General features: G+C 35.4%; 1 protein-coding gene across 7 annotated transcripts in view; it reads left to right on the top strand.

Moving 5' to 3' along the window:
- Positions 1-18,332, top strand: part of METTL25 (methyltransferase like 25) — a 63,515-nt gene that overhangs the window by 20,281 nt on the left and 24,902 nt on the right. For all 7 annotated transcript variants that reach the window (XM_075080725.1, XM_075080723.1, XM_075080729.1 and 4 more), the window contains exon 5: positions 1,953-2,097. In XM_075080725.1, the coding sequence (XP_074936826.1) occupies positions 1,953-2,097 (145 nt within the window). The remainder of the gene's footprint in view (positions 1-1,952; positions 2,098-18,332) is intronic.

The raw sequence follows: 18,332 nt of genomic DNA, 5'->3' as shown, positions 1-18,332 counted from the left end.
TTGAGCTAATAAATCCCACTGAGCATCTGAGAACATGCGGAGCAAGCTCATGTCTGTCTGCAAAAGACACCCTGAGCAGCAGGGTTGTTGATGAAGCATATGCCTTCACATTGCACAGTTGGATTTTGTAATTTGTATGATGTAAAGGGTAGAAGAAATCCTGTATGACAGCCTTTCTTTAGGAAAAAAAAAATTACTGTTAGAAAAGGTAAAAGTTCATTGTGTTAAAAAATAGTAATAACCAAACTGCACATTATGTGTGACAAATGTGTGCAATTAAAACACTTCAAAATGTGCATTTACATGTTTTAAAAGTATTTGGAGAATTTCAGAAGTAAAATATTTTTTAGAAATAGTTTTACAAATATTTACAATTTTTTACTGTAACCATAAATTGATTTTTTTTTCTCAGATTTTCCTAAGCTGGGGAGAAACGGGGAGTGGGTAAAATCAGTTTTTACTGATTTATACCATAAATTCTAAAATTAATCTGCTGATTAAATATGGGAACAGGAATGTATGTTTGTATATAGCCCAGGACTAATATTGAGATATCAAATTCTGCTACACTTAAGCCAATGGTCCAGAAAGTACTTTCAGTTATACCCAGGCAACCTCACTGAAGACAGTGATGGTCCAAAAGTGTGCCTGACACAGACGGGCTGCCCTTGTGTTGTTCAGATGTTTTGAGCATTGTAATGTGTTTCTTCTGTCTTGCATGTGGTAGCCATCTTCCACTAGCTTTCTCCTGAAAGCATTTCTCTTTTACTGTCCTGGCGTTTAAATGCTGCCCTTGCAAGTGCGTAACTTCCCTTAGCTTCCAAACTTTAGTCCTGTTCCACTATTTCTGTAATTGCATGTGGAAAAAAGCTGTTGTGGAATGTTCAGCTGAAGCTGACTGACAGGAAAAAAGCCTTTAAAAACTAAGCTGGACTGAAACTGAACTTGTGTCACCTAAAAATTTTGGATCCTAAGACAAGGAGAGGGTAAGCACAGAAAAGCAGCACAAAGTGGAAGGTGAGAAGGGAGACAGGAAGAATTTGAAAAAAGAGAAGAAAAGGGAAGTTTTACTCTTTCATACATCCATATACTATATAGTACACGTAATAGGTATAATAATAACACCGTGTTTACCATATAGATTCCAACTAATAATGCCAGAAGGAAAATATCTTGTTACGAATGGTGAGAAGAGGAATAACTTGGATGAAGAAATAGAGGGTAAGGGAAAAGGGAAATTGAAGAAAAAGGAAAGCAGGAAGTAGAATGGACACAAGAACAGACCACCTGAAGCTGAAGTTCTTACTTTGAGCTATGGAAGAAAATGCCCATTTGTTGTTGAATAGGAGTGGGCACACTGCAAAACTGTGGCAGTATTACAGTCTTGGAACTAAAAAGCCTGCTCTTCACATTACATCTATATGTCGGAAGTGGTTTTGATTTCAGCAGCTTAAAGTAGCAGAAATGCCATAGATAGGTCCAGCCAGATTTACAGCAGTAAGTCTGAAGTAAGAAAAAGAAGTAGCAGCGGTAGTGAGAACAGTAAGAGGAAAGCTGGGAAAGACAAGAGAAAATAGCCCATGTCCAGTCACCACATAGATATTCCCCTCCATGCAGGTTAGGCAGCTGCTCTCCATAGTCTTCTCCTTCCTCATGGCCAGTGAAGGCAGAGTGCAGAGGTGCGTAGTTCCTTACCTGAACAAAGCGATGAGCAGTCTGTCTCTCCACAGAGGCAACGCACCATGTTTTCATAGTGCTGAAGAGCTTTTTTTTGTGCATTGAAAAATTCTAGAACAGAACAGCAGGAGTCCTCATGGAGTTGTGTTTTTAAACCTTACAGCCTGATAACCATGTGCAGTATGTTTGGGTTTTAGAGTTTGTTGTTATTCGTGCTCTTTCAGTTGAAGAGGGAGATGCTTTACTGTTGCTTTTTTTTTTCTTTTTCTTCTTAGGACTGTATGATGGTGGGTCTACATACATGTGGTGATCTCGCTGCAAATACACTACGAATTTTTACTGCCAAGCCTGAAATCAAAGCAGTTTGCAGTGTAGGCTGCTGCTACCATCTGTTGTCAGAACAGTTTGAAAACCAAGAAGGTAATTCTTCAGAGCTTAACTTGCAGCTGCCAGTTTGCATGTTGAGAGTATTATACCTTTTAATTAATAATCTCCTTGTCTTTGTTCCTTTCCAGTGGCTTAGTTAGTACTGGTTTTAATTATATTATGTGGGTCATTCACTCCCGGATGCCCTGTAGCTTTTCTGTTGTGCCAATATTCCTAATATTCTTACTGAAATTAGGGACATTAATGCAGAATGTTTTTATGTGGTTATGAATACAGCTGGTTTTATTCCATTACTTCACTTGTAAAATGTGGAGACTTTTTAGTCCAATATGTTTTCTTCCTTTTGAAATATTTTGTGCCAAATTTTGCCCTTGGCTGTCTGCATGCAACATCCGTTTATGTTGAGTTGTACATATACAACTACAAGCAGAATTAAGTCCTTGTAATGTAAGTTATTACTCAAAAAAAAATGCTCATCTGAGTGCTGTGCTCTGGGGCATTGCCAGTTTATAACATTATGGAACAGTACATATATAACAGTTTTTCTTGGAGAGACAACCTGAAAATTATTTGGGGATTCACACTATGGGCAATTTTTCCTTCAAATCTGGGTTTTTTTTTCATTTTTGAAAGAAAGTTGGTAACTTTACTTGAAAGGTAAATTCCGCATAATGAAAAACATTAAGTAGCTGGCTTTTCTGACACAAGTGGTATGTAGCTGAGCTGTCTAAATGACCCTCTGCCAACATCCTAGAACCTGATCAACCAAATTTGAGAGAGGGGTGGTTTGGTAAACTTTATTTCAGCTCTTTCAGGGAACTTCACGGACAGAAGGGCAAGTGGAACCCAGCTCCTGCTCTTCAACAGTTGGCTACTCAGGCAGCAAAGGCACAGCTCCAAAATGACCACAACACACACTAGCTCTTGGTTGTTTTAATGACCTTTCCATGTTGTTTTTATCTTGCTCTGCAACAATTTTAAGAGTTTTTGCAGTGTCTTAGTTTAAGTTATTTCACAATACTTCAGATCTCTGCAAAAACATGGAAACAGAAAATAGAATTGAAATTTCTAAGTTATAGAACTGAGATTATCAAAACCGTACAATTTCTTTTACATCAGAGTTTTAAAAAATTATAAACTTTTCAGGCACTTGTCATTAAGTTTGTGTGTCTGAAACATTTGGTTGTTTCTTGTTATTGCAAAGAGGACAGAACTTCGTGTTCTAGCCGTAGGATTACATTTTCCAGACCAGTGCATAAGGCTTTACTAAATTGTTGTTACTCAGACACCACCAAAGCATCAGGTGTGATAACCTATTCTACTTTCAAGCAAACAGATGTACGTGCGTGGTGGTAAGATATGCTGCAGTTTCATAGCAGTATGGAAATGAAGCCAAATTGCATGTTGGAATTTCTAGCTCTGATTTTTCTCAGCCTGAAGGATAAAAATTATTCTCAGAGAAGAACATTTAGGCAGAATAAAAGGAAATTACAGTATTTTTTCCTGGGGGGGAAAGAACACATAAGTAGTTCCAGTGATGATCAAAAAAAGATTTTTTTTTTACCTTTTACTATGAGGGTACATATTCCAAAATCTATAATGCTGTTGTATTCCCCTAGAAAAGTAATCTACTGTATGCCATGTTCATAAATGTATAATGGAGGTGTAAAAGCACAAAGACTGGCAATATCTAAGAGTTAAAATTTGTTCAAAGGGAAAATGGGAAAGAATTAGGAATATAGCTTGTGTCTATACTTCCTGTGCATGGATTTCAGACTGACAGCATTCTAGAGGATGCTAGAGAGCTCCATAACTAATCAGATGGTATGAATCCAACAATTCATTTATACAAGAAGAAAACTAATTCCTCTTTTAGCTGTCTGAGGCAGGTGAATTTTGGTACTGCTTCCGAAATGGACCAAATCATAGCATCGTGATAAAATAATTTAACTTGGAAGTGGCTTCTGGAGGTCATCTGGTCCAGATCACAGTGCAAGGCAGGGCCACCTTAGATCAGGTTATTCAGGGCCTTGTCCAGTCATGTGTTGAATATCTCCAAGGGCAGTGATTCAGCAGCCCATTCCAATGTTTGCCCTCACCACAAAGTTTTTTTCCTCACATCTATTCAGAATTTGCAGCTGTCGTGCATTATCTATTGTCTTTTCATTCACCAAGAAGAGTCCTGCTTAATCTCTTCTGTTCCCTTTCCTTTAGGTAGTTGAAGACAGCAGTTAGATCCTTCCTTGACCTTCTCTGCAACCCTGTAGTCCTCTTGCCACCACTGAACTCATTCTAGTAAGACAGTGTGGTAGGCTGGAAGCACTCTAGATACTCTCACTGTAACAACTGCTAAAAAGGGAGAATAATCACATCCCTTAACCTTCAGGGTCCTATCAATTTTCCCACCTTAGAGTCCACCTGTCTGAATCATATCTTTCCAATTTGTCTATAAAGATGCTAAGGAAACCTTGCTGAAAGCCTCGCTGAAGTCAAGGTAAACTGTGACTATATTCTCCCCTAGTTCATGGAGCCAGTCACTGCATCACAGAAGGCAATAGTTTGTCAGTCCCTGGTAAATTCCTGCCAGCATTTCTCAATCTCCTTCTTGTTCTTCATGGGCCTGGGCGTGGTTTCCAGGAAAATTTGCTTACTGAAGACTGAGGTTAGACTGAAGATGGGTGTGATGTTTGCCTTTTCCCTGTCATCAGGAACTTCCCTTGATGGACATGACCTTTCAAAGATGATAGATTGTGGCGTTCGTGTGATACCAGCCAGTTTCCTAAGCTTCCTGAAATGCAACCCATGTGGTCACATGCCCTTGTGTCTTTCCAGTTTGCTGTGTGGTCCCTGAGCCAATATTGTCTCTGCCGTAGGTAGTCCTTCACTTGCCCGGGCTCTGACACTAAGCTCAGTGAAGCTACTGGCTAATCTAGGCTTCAACCAGAGATTGCAGAGACCTATAGAAGCCTTACGTGGAGAGATTAGTTTGAGTATTAGGATGCAGACTTAGAGCTAGATCTTTGTGGTGATGCACAGATCTTCCTAAGAAGCAGAGAGAATTGGGCAGAATTTTCTGCAATACAGGAAATCACTTATTTGTTTGAAATCAGTCCAGTAAGCAAGGGCTAGCCTGCGAGGACACAGTGGGAAGTTCTGTTATAAAGCATTTTATATTTTGTCTTGACTTAGTAGCTTTGAGGCTTCTCTATTTTAAAAATGCCATTGCTCTATTTTATATTGATTTTTTGCCCAGTTTAAAAGCTTTTTTCTCTTCTAGAGGACAATGTTGAGGCAAATCCACCTCAAAACTCCTCCCGCAAAGCAGCACATTTTCCATCTTTGCTGCTTCTTTTACTTTAATGTAAATGCAGGTGGTTGTTCTCATAAGTCTAGTTGAAGCAGAACTGCCAGCCCACAAAAAAGCTGCTGCGGACTAGTAGTTGCCATAAGTTGAGATGGCTAGGCTCTGTGTTGTTTGGCAATTAAGTTTTATTTAATACCAAGATCACTCTTGTTTGAGGCCAGTGAAAAATTGCTTTTCCATTTCATATTAACTGGAATTAACTGATATTCATGGGAAGAAAATTTACATGTTTTGACGCCTGACGTAGTGTTTATAAGTCTGAGGTGGTGAGCTGACAAAATATCAACAAAATATTACAATGCTCTTTTTGTCAGGCTATTGAATCACCTTGCTTATCACAAGTTTGGGGTTTTTTTGTCTCTGAGGAGCTGACTACAAGGAATAATGCCCTACATTTCTCATATGTTCTAAAAATAGTAAAGGTATTGCAAGATTGCCTGATTCAGTTTGCTATTGGACCTGCTGTGAAAACTTCGGGAGCATTTCTAATGAAAGTAGGTGCCAGTAGTCACAGTCTTGGATATTGCAATCAGTATACAGTGTCCTTCTATGTGTCTATAAATAAGCTAAATTCATCTGGAAATTTTTGTTAACAGACCACATTTCCAATTATGCTGGGAATAATTTTGAACTCTTAAGATCATGAAAGCCTTTGTTTTGGTTTATTAGTAACCAGAACAACCAAGAGGTTCTGTGTAATGTCAAATTTCGGTTCAATTAAACAAAGTTGAAGTCAATGACTTTTAACACCTGTCTTTAAATTTCACTGCTGTTATAAGCAGTACCAAATACTAAATTTCAGTTAATAAGGAATATTATGACAGCTCTTGGAAAATTCTAAGTAGTTTTACTTTGGCTTTCTCCAAGGAGAATTGGCTGTTTATACAGAGATTCTTCTATGGATAAAATGCACTTAGGCATTAGTATAATTGATTCCTTTGGGGTTTTTCTTCACTGTTACTGCATTGGATAGTCAATTACATCAGAGTAGTAAGGATTTTACTATTTATTAGAGACTTTTTACATAAACCTATTTACATAGTGAGCCATTATGGCAGTTTTTTCTGGAAAAAATCGGTTTGCTAATGATTTTTAGTTTAAAACAAACTCTGTGCCTCTCTTCAGGAGCTATTCTTAGGATTTTGGGGAGCTGTTTTATCTTACATTCAACTAATACATTTCTGGGGCAATGTACCAGCTGGACTATGATTATCCTTTAACTGTAAATAATAAAGTAACTGCAAATTTAAGATATTTTCAAAAATACTTGACTTTCCTTAAAAAGGAAATTACGTGTTTCTATATTCTAATTCTCTTCCTTCCATCCTCCATACCACCAAACACATCAGTACCAGTCTAGAAACCAGTGAAATTCTTCAATATCCTGTTTTAAGGAAAAAAACCCATGAGCATTACTATTGCTAAGGAACTACTTATTTATAAGTATTGCGTAATTTGAAATAAGACACAGGTGTCATTGTATAGGTCATTTCAATAATAGCTGTCTGATAGAAACCCTTTTTGAGGTTAGCTTGAGTACTGCAAATTGTGAACTCTAGCTTTTTGTAAGGATTTCTGATGTCAGGTCACTGCTCTAGGAAGAAGAAGAGAACTGCTGGGCAGAGGAGTTCTAGAGCCACCCTGGAAGCTGTGAAGAGTATGTTGTCAGTAAGTCACTCTGGATGAAGTTAGGAAACCTTTTCCAGAAGAGTACCAGCCTTGGACTCTCAAGTTACGTACCTATAAACTTTGGCCACATTTGTTAGTCTCTGACTTTTAAAAGCTAGTGAACATAATTAAGGGAACCAAAAGGGATGCAAAGGGTAGTCAAAATTCATGTACAGAATTTTATCAGATTTGTGAAAACTGAAAAGGCCTTGAATACAGTGGATTCAGTGGGCAAAAACTTCAAAACTGAGTTTTCTAAAGGATTCCTTACATAAACCCAATGGCTTTATATCACTCTGTTCCACTGAAATATGGAAGAATTAGTCACTGTTTTAGAAATAGTAGAGTACCGATGATTTATGTGTGGCCTAGGTATATTTTCAAAGATATTCCACAGCCAATGTCTTAAAATAGCTATCACTGATACCATGGCAACACAGGAAAACACTTCCAAGCAAAAGATCAAAAAGCTTTATTTCCTTTCCAAGGCATCTTCAGGTCTTGCTGCATAGGGCACATTTCCATGAATTTGTGACAAAGCTAACTAGTTACTAAAACCCAGATGTTTTCTATCAAAATTAATCCTGACAATCATCTGAAACTTGAAAAAATATTAACTAGGTAAGTTTTACAGATGTAAATTTAAGTTATTAAAGTATTTTTAATGAATAAATGTAGCAAAAATATATTAAAACCTGAAACTATCTTACATTTATAATTTTTTGTGTGTACACAGTAAGAGATTATAATTGAGAAAGCCAAGGTTTCTATAATGCACAATAACTAAAGCATACCCTAGCTTTGGGTTTTGAAAATTAGTTTGGTGACAACTGGTTCTATTTCCTGAAATGGAAGAACATTTTTCTTCGCCCCTGCTACCCTCTCACCAAAATCACATTTGGTGATGGAATTTTTAGGAAAAATACAAACTCAAGGAACTGTGAAGTCTTTGGCCAAGGAAGATTTAGTCTTTCCCATGAACGAAAACGGCAGTTTAAGTAGTTCCTCTCTTTTCTTTGGAATACATGAAGTAGACTGAGATATGACTATGTCATGGAAGATAGGTGCTGTGGAAGACCTAAAACAGGTTGGGTTATTTGTGTTTCAGTACTGCCTTGACTGAGTTTGGCAGTGTATAAAAAGTAGGCTGTGCAAAGGATTTTGTTGAGGGTAAGAAAGATTTCTTTCCACTGAAAAATCTCAGGGAAAGTAAAAATGACATTTAATTCCATTCGGTTACAATCTCAGATGATGCTATCAAGAATTTTATATCATTGTTTGGAATTACTTATTCATCTTAAATAATCTTTACTCAATAATTACTCTGTCTTTGTCCAGGTACTGGAAAATGCATGCAAGATTTTGGTATCACTTTGTAATATGAATCCTCAAGGATTTCAGAATCACTAGAGATAAATACTTGTCCCTCGGTTGTGATCCAAGCTTAACGCTTCTGAATACAGATTTGTTGTAATTTCATTAATATTGATGGAGTTTATTAAGGGGATGAAGAAGTTGAGTGATATAATTTTCATGTTATATTTATGATTGAAACACACTGTGAAACAGATCTTCGATTAGTTTAAGTTGGCATAAATCCACTGAGATAATCCCAGCTTTAAAATAAGCACCAAACTTTCATCATATTCATGGCGTTATATTAGAAACATCTTCAGTTGTGTTTTTCAAGGTTCTTAAATACTTGAAGTAGCTGGAAATTTTGCAACTTCTTTCTCTCTCCACTTCTACAGGTAATGAATATCTGTAATTCTTTGCTTTGCTATCGAAGTACAATTTCGTATGTTAATGAATTAGCTTGCTTTCGCATGCTGTCTGCTACAGTAGCAGACCTGAGAGTATAGTTTGAATGTCTACATTGCTTATATCACATTCTCACGCCTTTGTTGACAGATGTGGCATCAGTATATGAAGGAAGACTAATTCATTTTTGTATAAAATATTTTGATAAGAAAATAGAATGAAAATCCAAGATAAACATAAAGCCTGGCTTCAGCCTCCATTACAGAGACATGGAAATCATGCAATTTGTTGACATCAGAGGTTCCTCTATTCCAATATCTTGTCTTTCATAGAGACCAATAGCAGGCATGTATAGAAGAGTATAAAATCATAGGGTGTACATAGCAATGCTTCCTCCAAATCTCCTGTCACACTTCCAGCATGTTTTGGGTCGTAAGCTTCTTCGAACAAAGTGATATATTTGCATTAAATAGCCCTTGATGGATTTTGTTCCTTGAATCCTTCAGACTACTTTTGAACATATGTAAACTTTTAGAATCTATAGCATGCCACAGTAAGAAGTCAACCGTTTGTTGCATGAAGAAGCATTTCCTTTTAATTGTTTTAGGGCCTCTAACTGCATGTTTCTTTTTACTACCTGTTAAATTTGGGTGTAAAAGCCAGTACGTATCTGTCCCTGTGTCTTTTCTGCATCCCATTTGTGATTTTACAGATTTTTCATTCTCCCATTATCTGTTTTACAGCTTTAATTTTTTGTATTACTTGCCTCTGTTATTAAAATGTTCCTTGAGGCAATCCTGTTTCTCTTCTCTGCACCTTTTTGGATGGTATTATTTGTTATCAGAGGTGAGAAAAACAAATCCAAACACAGTGATCAAGATTCAGGTGCAGCATGGATTTACATAGTAGCATAATAGTGTTTTCTGGGTTTTTTTCCCTAATAATTCTTAATTTTTTTCCCTCTTCTTAGTACTGGGCTGATCTTTTTATCGAACCATCAGCTCTCAGTTCAAAGCTATTCATTGTGTGTTTCAAGTTAATATTTTTACCAATTTGAATCACTTTCATCTACATTGAATTTTAGATGCCATTTCATCTCTAAGTTTTATTAGAAATAGCTCTACATTTTATTACACTTAGAATCATCAGCAAACTTTGTCCTACTCTTCATTAACTTTTCCAGATCATTTATGAATATGAACAAAAACCTGCTCCAGCACAAGTCTCCTTAAGCCTCTGCTGGTGATCTCTGTCCTCTGTGAAAATGATATTTTATTCCCATCCTTCTTTTCTGTCAACTATTTACCCATAGGAATATTTTTATCTTGTTCTATATTTTGATATTTTCTCTAATGGTCTTGTTGAGTGCCATTTGGAAGTCTACTCTATCTTTCTTGTCTAAGTGTTACCTGAAGCCTTCAAAATAATTCCAGTATGTTCATGGGATATGACTTCCCTTTAAGAAAGTCACATTGACTCTTCCCAAATACGTTATATTTGCTCTTATATCCAATGACTCTATTCTTTAAAATACTTTCTCTATATATAAATGTGAGGCTTCCTGTTTGGAAGCTCCCTTGACCTTCCCTTGAGCTCCTCATAAGCATTAAAATTACAGTACCTCCTAGAACTAAAGAATTTTAATCAAGAAGTTGCACACTGGAGTTTGGCAGTTTCATCCTGATTTTAGTTTTTGGATGAATGCCATATGGCCTTGGCAATGTTTTGATGTTTACACCTTATGTTTTTCTATAACTGCTAGGGATCCTTCAGTTTTAGATATTTCATCTGATGAGTTCCTTCTATGAAGCAGGACTGTGGCTTTAGAACTGCATTTAGCTTTTCTTCCATGCTTTGTTTCCTTGAGCAATCCTTTACAGCTTTATCACAATGGTAGCCCTGTAACTACTACCTTTTTATAAGAAATTCTGCAGACACTCAGATATCTGCAAAAGGTCAAAGAGATTTGAGATTAAAGTTAAAGAAGAATTGACGTCTATACAAATTATTATCAAAAGAACATACAGAATTATTTTTTACTTTTATAACCATTGAAAGAAAAATGTTTTGTTTGCCTGTGCCAATTACACTACTGACCTAAGAAAGTTATCTGTTAATAACCTTTTTTCTTCTGTCACCATGCAGAACACAGTTAAATAGCTTGTGCTCTCTCAAGGAGATTAAGAATAATACTCTAACAATTTCATGCTCTGAAATGGAGTCAGAATATTTAGAACATAATAAAAATACATAGCTGAGAAGAAAAAAGAACCTTCACTTTTTTTTTACAATGACTGTTATTCAGATCAAGTGCAAAACAACTAATTATACTGAGAGCAGAAGAATTGCTAAAACTATAAATCCTTGGTAGGCAAGATTACTTTCCTGTTTGGATGGCAATATTTATAGCATTGCTGAGGCAAAATGTTGCTGTATATTTTCTGCTGGTCTGAATAGGGTAATTCCTGCCTGGACTTCTGTTAGAGTAGACTTTGTACATAGTGACAGCCTTTGTTTGTCAAGAGCAAAGAGCTTATGGTATGTGAACTAATGCCTGTTTCTCCAGCAGTCATTAAGGACTCTAACATGAATTCTCTGGAAACAAATATGAAAATGATGAACTACCCATGTTCAATATACCACTTATTTCAGTAACATCTGCAGGAATGTAGTAATAATCTTTTGAAAAACTAAAGTATCAAATAATTGTCTATTTACCTTTTCTTGAAACAGAAAAAAAAAATTGATTGTTTCAACATAAAATCTCTTACATTGTGCATTTTATACCAAACTAGGGAAATAAACACATTGTCCTCTTTGACATGGGAGAACAAATACAAAAAAAACTTTCGAACTGAAGTAAGAAAAAGAGGCAGCTTTCTTCTGAAAGCAAAGGCCATTTTCGAATACAGAACTTCAGAAAACCTTTTCCCATCTTGAAATATAGTTTCTGCAAAGTCATTTAGTATATCTTCCACAGTTTTAGTGGCAATGATTGATTTCTGTAAGTTTTAGGATATTGCCTATTTACACATCTTTGTAGCGTAATGTCAACATAAATATACAATTGTACATGTTCTAATCCTTCGGTCTACAGCATATAAGTAGGCTAAACAATTTGTAGTATTTGAATGTCTTCAGCAGGGTTCCTTTGAAGCATAGTATTCTGCACTGAGTTTTGCAGTTTCAGGGCATGGTGAGTAAAATCTAATGTACAGCGTAACCTTTGAGTGTTAATTCCAACTTGGATGTTACAGGGTTTGTTATGCGGAAGACTTCTGATCTGTTACAATAGTGGTTCATCCACTCCTACAGTCCTTGCATAAGCATATCTCGTGTTTGTTACAGAAGACCTATTTCCACTAAGACAAGACATAAATTTGCAAGCTAATGACTGGGATGAGGAGAATTAGAAGTAGGAGGTAGAAAATATAGTTCTGTTGATGTTCCTACTTACGTTAAAAGATACAGAAGGATAACAACATATTGTGTCTATGCATACGTTGTACTTCTTTTTCCCACTTTGCAAATGGGATTTGTCTGATTTAGGATATAAATTCTTTTCCTTTTTTAAATTTGTGTCACGCCTTGCGAACTGAGTGCTATGAGAGATGTCCAGTAGTATGAAAAGGCGGTAATTGGCTTCAGTGGGTGTTTCCTCCAAGTAAAAGAGGTAGACAAGTCTAGTGTATAAAACAGCCTTTGCCAGTGTTGAAATTAATCTCCCTTTTGTTTGGAGTTTATTAAAAGCAACCGCAGAATATTCCATTGTCCAGTTGAGGAAAATAAATTTTTATACATAAGAAAATTGAGAAAAATATGTGATCACTTTATAAAGAGTTTATATAAAAATACGCTCTCTTCAGCTTATACATTTTTAGGGCAGTTTATGGATTTTTTTATCCTATAATTCAGTTTTATTTTTGCACTCTAGAGAGTTTATACATTTACCATGTTTACCAGTAAAGATGACATTTTTTCCAGGGAGGGGTCATTTTCCTTTCCAGTTAATAAGGTTATAATTAGCACTTTGCAAAAACTGTAAAATTTTTAATATTATATTTACGATTTAGAGTACTAGAACATAATACTCTTTTTATTGGTAAATATTTTGGTTTGTATATTTGGAAAATGACTACTGTTTTTTGAATCACTGTATAAGTGAAAATGGCATAGTATTTAATACACTATATATATATATATAAATATACACTGTATTTATTTCTTATTCACTGGGTGTTTGAAATGGAGTTTCATGTTTCTGTTGTTGATTTTTAATATGAATAGTGCTAACTTCCTAGAATTAGGTAACAGGTCTAAAAAGCAATATTTCGATAAAATGTTAACAAAGAATTTATTTTAATTTCCTGTCACAGCTTCTAACATCAATTTTTATGGCAGTCCCTGGGTGTGTTGGTAGTACTAGAATGAACTCTGTTTTCTCCTGGGAGGCCAGGCTGCTTCTTCTATAAGCTGCTTTTGAGCCTCAGCTTGTCATCCCCATCCTCACTCTGCTTCTCTGATTTGTCTAGATTCTAAGTCATTCAAGGCCTTCCAAGAGTCCAGAAAAATGGGGGTCCCTCCCTACTTTACTGTGGCCCCTACTGAAATGCCAGTACTGACATAAAACTGCCAGTAACCATTTATTCATCTTTCACTTGGTGTTGCTCTTCTAGGTTCCCTTTTAGTTTTCAGCAATATGTTTCTATTATTAATCATGCATTATCATGTTCCCAGTGATGAATACAGAAATACCTTTCTCTACAAAGAACGTTTTAATAAGAATATTTTTTAAGATTCTGCTTAATTAAAAAAGAACAAAAAATTAGAGAGAAATGGATTTCCATTTATAATGCCATTTACGGTTCTCAAACATGCCCTGCTACTTTTTTTTTTTTTTAGTTTTACACTTCTAGGAACGCTGGCTGTATTCTTGGGAAGAAGGAAGGCTCTAGTTAGACAGAAGGAGATCCTCCCAAGGCTTTTTAGATCACAGCTTTTTATATGGGTAAAGAAGCACTTTGATCATTTACCGAATACTTTTTAGGATGCATTGATTTTCTCTTCAAATACAAATACAACTTCAAATACTAAGATAGGAATGATGAGACACAGGATAATTAGGAACAAGGGGAAAGGGAATAATTTGTTCCTATTTATTATAGCTTTTTTTAATCTTGACAGTCAGTATGTCAGGAACTACCCAAGCAAGGACTGATTCCTATGGCTGTTACCTCTTAGGTGTTCCTCTTTGAATTAAATAGCCGAAGAGCAGATCTTAGTGCCAGCCTTGCGGATTCAGCCATGTACGGGTTTTAGGTGCCATGTCATGTTACTCTTATCTACTTGTCTTTGGCAAGAATCCCAGAGCATTGTTGGCCAGCAAGTATATTATTAATACACTGATTTTTCAGTGTCCTTGGCAGTCCTTATACAATTGCCTCACGCTGACAGCTGTGTCTTATCTTCAGTCAGTTGTGCTTTTTCTCTAAAATTTGCACTCCTTTTATTTTTGCCTTGAGTATTCTCTGGCTGCCCAGGAGTGGTTCAAAATGGAGCCTTCACATAGTCTTGTATTTCTTTTATTTTCATCTTTTTTTTTCCTTTCATGATCCCAGAAAGAGATCATAGACATTCAAGTGCACTGGATGTGAAGTACAAAAATGGAACTGAAGTTAATTAATAAGTATCTGAACTCCAGGTTTCTCATGCCTTGAAATTGAGAAAAGGGAAAAAAAATCAATAAAACCTTTGAAAAGCAGCTCCATGAATCAGTGGGAATTTAAGCACCTTAAAAACTGAAATCATACACTGAAGTAGAGAGGCAAGTTGGGAAATTATAATTCATAACTGTAGTAGAATTTGGAAATTGGGGGTAGGGACTGTGAGGATGGACAAATATGAGACACTAAGACATCAGGAAGGAATCAGCTGAAATAGATGTTAATATCTAAATAACAACAAATAAGTAGCAAATGTGACTGTTTTAATGTAATTAAAAAAGATGAAAAAATGTAAAAAGGAAGTCCTCTCAGGCGTTTTTCTACATTAACTGATTACTTTGCTGCATGCAATATTTCACATGGGCTGATATTGATCACACTTCATAAATAAATGTAGGTGTAGGTCTTTTCATCCAATGCAGTTTCTAAGTGGTAAGAGACAAAGATATATTTAAGCATTTAGAACTGACAAGATTATACTGCAGCGATAACTCACTGAAGAGTATTATTAGGAACTCCTGATAATACTCATGCCATTTTGAAATACATGTCAAAATCTTAACATTTTAATATTATCATTTCAAATCATTAATACATTCCTGTATTAAAATAAATGGCAAAAAATGATAGGTGAAGTTCAATACAGAAACATATTTCAGTCTTAATGGTAATTTTTAAAGGAAGTTTAAGGTATCTGCCACTAAAACCTATTGTGAAACCTATGGTTTCACACAGCCCTAGCTGCGGGCGTACAATCAGCATAATTGTGCTAAATTTGAATAAGCTCTCTTTCTCTTGAAGTTATGTTCTCATGCTGAAACACTTCAAGAGACTGGTGTTTCACAACATTTCAATAATAAATTGCCTAAGTAAAGATAAAGTTTAGGAATGAAATAAGCAATGCTTGTTTTTCTAAGGAGAATACAATTTCTTAAACAAAATAGGAGTTGGAACTTCAGCCTGTACACTAAAAGGATATTTCTGCCTTCTCTTTGCTGTTTACAATACGATGGATGAACTTCATTACTAGAAAATAAATCTTTTCTGTTGTCATTATGGATTTACTAGAAAATCTTAAAATCTTAGAATAGAAAGATAACATGCATTTCAAGAAGGTCAGAATCCTCTGTTTTATACAGTACTTTGCCATTTGTGTTACTTTGTTCTTAAAGAGCAGATGAAGAATTTCAAAACAGGCGTTATAATCATCTATGCCGTACCACAAAAGTGAAAGAAAACCCTGTTGTGTTTTTTTTTAAATTATCCATTAACCACCTGGGGTAGGCATTGTTTTGTGACAAAATCTGGATTGTTTCTGCCAAGATGCATTTAACAAATAGTGTTTAATACATTATCTCAATAAAACTATCTCTTCCAGAAAGTAAAGCAGATGACATAACAAATTAGTTACTATATTGGGGACTGCAGTTTGGAACGGTTGGGAATTGCAAGGAAGTAAAAAAAATGAGAAGCATAAATGCAAATACATTTTCATGAAAAGTAAGCAAAGATAAACAAGAAACTGTAAGGCCACATGGAACCGCAGTTAAGCTTATTTTTCTAGTAAAAATAAAACCTGTTGGTCCTGTTGTTTCATAGGAACTATATAGTGCCATAAAGCTGTGCAAAGTAAATTTTAAACGTTAACACACTAGAAATTGTAGTTGTTTCATAGTGTTGAAGAACTATAGAAGGCCTAATATTAAAGATAGTGGAGAAGCTTGTCCCATTCTCTTGAACTTTCTTGGAAGGCTCTGTGCATATACAGAAGGATTAGCCAGTAAAGTCCTTTCATCTTAGTTCTACTGCCAGATATTTTTTCTGTAACTACCAAAAAAGGAAGCATAAATAAAAACATAGTGTTCTGTATTTTGGGAATCCTGTTTCTTAGTTACGCTGAAGTGTTTTGTTAGTTAAGCAACTCTCTTAAAAAATTTCTTTGAAACACTGCTGAGCCAGAAAGAGTCTTAATGGATCTGTGAATAGGATGGTAACAACAATAAGGCTCGCCTGAAGCTTTTCTCTGTATCCAGACAAAATTAAATCATGATGAGGGAAGTTAGAGTTGATCTAATTATAAATATATATTTGTTGTGATTGATACTTTTTTACTACTCAGTATAATATTTTCAGTGTAACAGATGTCCATATGCACTGCCATTCTTTTTTTTTTCATTTGGAATTTAAATAGAAAGGGAGAAAATCCTTTATAAATTTCAGAATAGTGCAGGTGCTCCAAATGGTATATGCTGCTACTATTGCAGTATTACAAACATTACAGAAAATGGAAGTCCAATTCCTCTACAGAACTTAAAAGCAATTTACTGAAGGTCTTACAGAAAAGTATAATTAATTAGAGGACAGAAAATAATATGTCCCCAGGACGAAGTTCTAAGTTCAGGCTTCATTCTGATCAAATATTAAAAAACAATAGTGGTATTGGGTGCCCAGAAGAAGTAGAAGGGTAATCTGACATACTTTATAGAAAATTTAGTCTTGTTCAGTTGATGAGAAAGTATTAGACTTTACATTTACTCAAATTTAAAATGTTTTACCAATATAGACCTGAGGCTTTTTATTCGCCTTTGCTAGACAGCACTGAGTGAAAAATTTGGTGAATATTTTTCAAGTGTGGCTGGCATCTGGATGCATTTGCACTTGTTTCTTAAAGTGTTAATCTCCTCCACATAATTTCAAGTATATGATAAACTGAAGTCAAGAAAGATTCTCCGTATAGCATTTCTGCCTGTTAGAGGAGTGAGAAATGAGCCGCTGTAGTTAGTCAGTTAGTTGCTTAAAGTATACAAATAGTTAAAAGGATTCTCCCACCTATGTTTAAAGATCCATTAAGTTCCTTCCTTTCTCAAAAGACATGAAAAAAAATTGCAATGGAAAAAAGTGATGAAAATTTGGAAAGTTCCTGTTAAATTTTTTTTAAGAGAGGGGATATTATAGCTATCAGAAAAACATTCTTTACTGTCAAAAAAGAATGGTAAGGACATGATTAGTTTGTTTAAACATAGACATTTAACCAACTCTTCCATGAAACTATGAAGGTTGCTATCAGAGGGAAATAATAGGAATTTGTTCTGTGGCTAATGGCTGGAATTTTCTTTTCTGTTTTATTCAGCATTATATGTTTCTGTATAATCTATGTTTTGTCTTACCCTGCTATGTATAACTGGGTGATTTTGATGACCATGTTTCCTCACTTCAACCAAATGTATCCCATTTATGGGGGCAGTGAAAAATTACAGCAAGTATCTTCAAGCTACCTTAATTGGTATTTTGTCTGTGTAGGTTACCAGTGGCCCATCCTGTTCCACAAAGCTGAACTACGATACAACTCTTCATGTTGTTCATGAAGCTCCTTTAACTCTACTGTGTTTTTTATGGTCTCTTTCTCTGTAAGGCATTTGCATTAAAATTGTGGTGTGGTTTATAGGTTTTGTTCTAGTACATAGCAGAATTACTTTTTTTTTTTTTGGCAATTATTTTGGTGCAATATTTGCAGTAATTTGTTTTATTAAATGTGTGATCTAGTCTTTTTAAGAGGTTAGCTTAGAGCTGAAGTAATAGCTATTTACCTAATAGGTTCTAGGATTATACCCCAGCATAGCTTCAGTTCAGCTCATCAAATGATTACCTGGAATTCCCCATTTTGTTAACTTCTCATGGCAAGGAGAATTCTGTCTGACTGGCTCTTCTATGTTGAATTATAACATGATTGCTTCATGCGTTGTTGAACACTT

This window comes from Phalacrocorax aristotelis, chromosome 1, assembly GCF_949628215.1.
Source record: "Phalacrocorax aristotelis chromosome 1, bGulAri2.1, whole genome shotgun sequence".
NCBI lineage: Eukaryota > Metazoa > Chordata > Aves > Suliformes > Phalacrocoracidae > Phalacrocorax > Phalacrocorax aristotelis.
This window is presented reverse-complemented; position numbering and strand designations above follow the sequence as displayed.